General features: G+C 37.7%; 1 protein-coding gene across 1 annotated transcript; it reads right to left on the bottom strand.

Moving 5' to 3' along the window:
- Positions 1 to 733: 733 nt before the first annotated feature.
- Positions 734 to 2,814, bottom strand: LOC126727472 (pentatricopeptide repeat-containing protein At1g08070, chloroplastic-like). The gene has a single exon (XM_050433147.1). The coding sequence runs from the start codon at positions 2,706 to 2,708 to the stop codon at positions 855 to 857; it is 1,854 nt and encodes a 617-aa protein (XP_050289104.1). The 5' UTR covers positions 2,709 to 2,814; the 3' UTR covers positions 734 to 854.
- Between the last annotated feature and the right edge of the window lie 489 nt (positions 2,815 to 3,303).

Here is a 3,303-nt window from a genome sequence, read left to right as displayed (position 1 = left end):
TCTACGATATACTGTCATTGAAATCTGTTCTTTGTTTTTCTTAGCATTGTTTCCTTTTCCTACTGATATGTCTCAGTTTCAATATCAAGAAAGCATGGATAATATTGGAAGAAAGTGATTACCAATTTTTTTTTAATTAAGCATCTTTGTGACTCATTGCTGCAAATAACTAGTTTAGAAACAGAATTTTTTATCATCACCATCACTACTCTGATTATTCTGAAGTTGATTTAATTTGTCTTTCCTAGAACCAAAAAGGAATATAATCCTCAAATGGTGAAAATAGTTTCTACTTGGAGGAGAATCAGTTGCAAATTTCAATAAGCTAAGAGCATTTATTTGAAGAATTATTGTTGGCAACCTTCTATGATGGCATAACTGATCCTGCTTTTCACTTATGGCAAGTCTAGAACCAAGGAAGGCCGGATACATGATGATTAGTCCTCTCTAGTTTCTACCCAAGGCCATCACTACTGCTAAACATCAAAAAGCAATAAATTGGCCATTCTACATTCACATAATGCAGTTCTCGTGCTGCATTACAGCCTTCAAATTATGGTATCCATTCCATACTCAGGATGAAAAGTTCCAATATTGCTTTTGTAAGGTGGCATATCATGGTAGCCTCCCATTTTATTTCTTTTTGTAAACTTTGGTTTTGACTTGAACTCAAAGCACATCTTGGATATTCTTAAGGAGTTCTTTGCCTTGTTAAAGTTTGCTGACTGCCAAATTTCAGTGCTACCTTTCAATTTCACTAGCATTTAAGAATTTCATACATTTAAGCTTTTAATTACAAAGATTAGTAAGTTTACTAGAATTTAAATCAAGTTTTATTTCACTGAATGACAATCCTAGATCTCTGTGTCAAAACCTTCAGCTTGTATAACTTTATTGATTCGAATAATCGTCTCATATATAGAATCCATTTGACAATGTGAATCGTCAGCAACAAAGAATTCATGAACTACACCGTCTATTTCAATGAAAGAGCATCCGGGAAGCTTTTGGATTCTCTGAAGAGCCATACTTTTCCGCATGTTTTTTACATCAGACCACCTCGATGCTGAAGCATATACATTGGATAATAAAACACGTGCCCCACACTTTTTTGGCTCCAATTCTTCAATCCTCTTGGCTGAAAACTCTGCCAATTCGATATTCCCATGACTCCCAGAGGCAAAAAGCAAGGATCGCCATATAACAACATCAGGTTGAATGGGCATTGCACTGATAAACCTTTCTGCCTCAGCCAAGAGGTTAGCGCGGCCGAGAAGATCAACCATGCAACCATAATGTTCAATACGAGGCTTGAGATTGTAGCTTTGAGTCATGTGATTGAAATAGTGAAACCCTTTATCTACAAGTCCAGCATGGCTACAAGCAGACAAGACTCCTAGAAATGTAACCTCATTTGGCCTAACAATACCACCTGACATTTCCATTTGTGAAAACAAGTTCAATGCTTCATCAGACTGCCCATTCATGGCAAGCCCAGTAATCATAGCAGTCCAAGAAAACACATCTCTCTCGGTCAAATTCAAAGCATGAAAAATCTTGAGGGCACGTTGGATATCTCCGCATTTAGAATACATATCAATCAAAGCATTCTTGACAGAGAGATTGAAGTGAATGCCTGACCTTTCACAGTGAGTGTGCACCCACCTTCCCTGATCCAAGGCACCAGAATGCCCACATGAAGAAATTACGCAAGCAATGGTAGCAGCATCTGCTGTAACTCCGTGCGCCTGCATTTCCCTGAACAATTCAATGGATTCCTTGAACAAATGCGAATGTGCATAACCGGCAATCAAACAAGTCCAACAAACTACGTTTTTATCCGGAATTGTATCAAAAACCTTTCTAGCATGTTCCATTTGCCCACATTTCGCATACATGTCTACTAAGGAGGAACCTAGTATCACATCTAAAACAAATTCATTTCGTACAAGTAATCCATGAATTTTACGACCCATGTCGAGAAATTTAATCCTTGCACAAGCGGTGAGAGCATTGATAACAGTAACCTCGTCCGGCCTTGCATTAACATCACACTTAAGCATTTCATCAAACACCTTCAAGGCATCCCAATAACAACGTCCTTGTATATACCCAGAAACCATACTGTTCCAAGACACCACATCGCGAACAGAGAGTGGTATTTCATCGAACACTTGGCGAGCATTGTGAAGCAAGCCGCAGAAGGAGTACATGGAAAGCAAAGCGTTTTGGACGAAGACATCGTGTTGGAGACCGAGTTTGAACGTGAGGGAGTGAAGCTCTTGACCTTTGTGGGAAAGTGAGAGACGGGCACAAGCTTTGAAGATGAAAGGGAAAGAATGGCGGTCCGGGAAAAGCCCGAAACGGCGGCGCATGAGATTGTAAAGAGAGATGCATTGTTGTGGTGAGGAAGTAGTGTTAGTGCTAGTGTTACTGTGTGAGTAAGCTTTGAACATGAAATTCCAGGCGAAGATATTGGGGTTCTGAATTTGAGAGAAAAGGGTGTGAGGGAAGTGGAGATTGTTGGCATTGGAGTGAGAAAGAGAAAGAGAGAGAAGCAGGAGTTTGCTTGATACAAATGGGTCTTGGAAGAGACCTGAAGCAATGGAATGTGACAGAATTTGATTGAAGTTCTTGGAGTTTTTGGATACTACTCTATCATTTTCTATGAGAGACAAACAAAATCTACCAGCACTATTACAAGTCATTGATTTTCAGCCTGATGACCACTATTATAACTCAATGAGAGGCTTTCATTTTTTTTTTTCTTTCTTTCTAAGCTGTGAGAGAGAGAGAGAGAGAGAGAGGGGAGGGAGGGAGAATGAGGAAAAAAAAAGGAGAGAGAAAAAAAAAGTACAAAGAATGAAAAAAATTAGGTTTTTATTTTTTAATTTAATTTTTAAAATTCAATAATTAATTTGAATTTTATATGTGAGAGACACACTAAAAGATGTTAACTAGTTGAGTTATGAGGCCTGTCTCATAGATATAAAGTATTGTGTCTAATGTAAAAATATTTAACAATGAGTTGTTTAAAATGGGTTTTTAGACCAAATAAATTTGACTAAAACTTTACCAAACCTGATGTGAATGTTCTTAATAGTAATAAAATTTCATTTTGGCTACATACCAGAAGGCCGAAATTTGCTTATGAATTGATTAGTATTATTTAAGACCTCTCTTTTCTTATTGGTTCTTTTGTTCGTGTAAATTTTCAGAGGCAAGTCTCATAATAAATTGGGTTTTTAAGGATAGAGGGAGATGATGGGAGAGTACCTTAGAGGAGAATCAAAGACAATTAGA

The sequence above is a fragment of the Quercus robur genome, chromosome 5 (genome assembly GCF_932294415.1).
Source record: "Quercus robur chromosome 5, dhQueRobu3.1, whole genome shotgun sequence".
Taxonomy (NCBI): domain Eukaryota; kingdom Viridiplantae; phylum Streptophyta; class Magnoliopsida; order Fagales; family Fagaceae; genus Quercus; species Quercus robur.
This window is presented reverse-complemented; position numbering and strand designations above follow the sequence as displayed.

Excerpts from the sequence above, each read along its gene's own strand:
- LOC126727472 (XM_050433147.1), bottom strand. The coding sequence starts at position 2,708 with ATGACTTGTAATAGTGCTGGTAGATTTTGTTTGTCTCTCATAGAAAAT.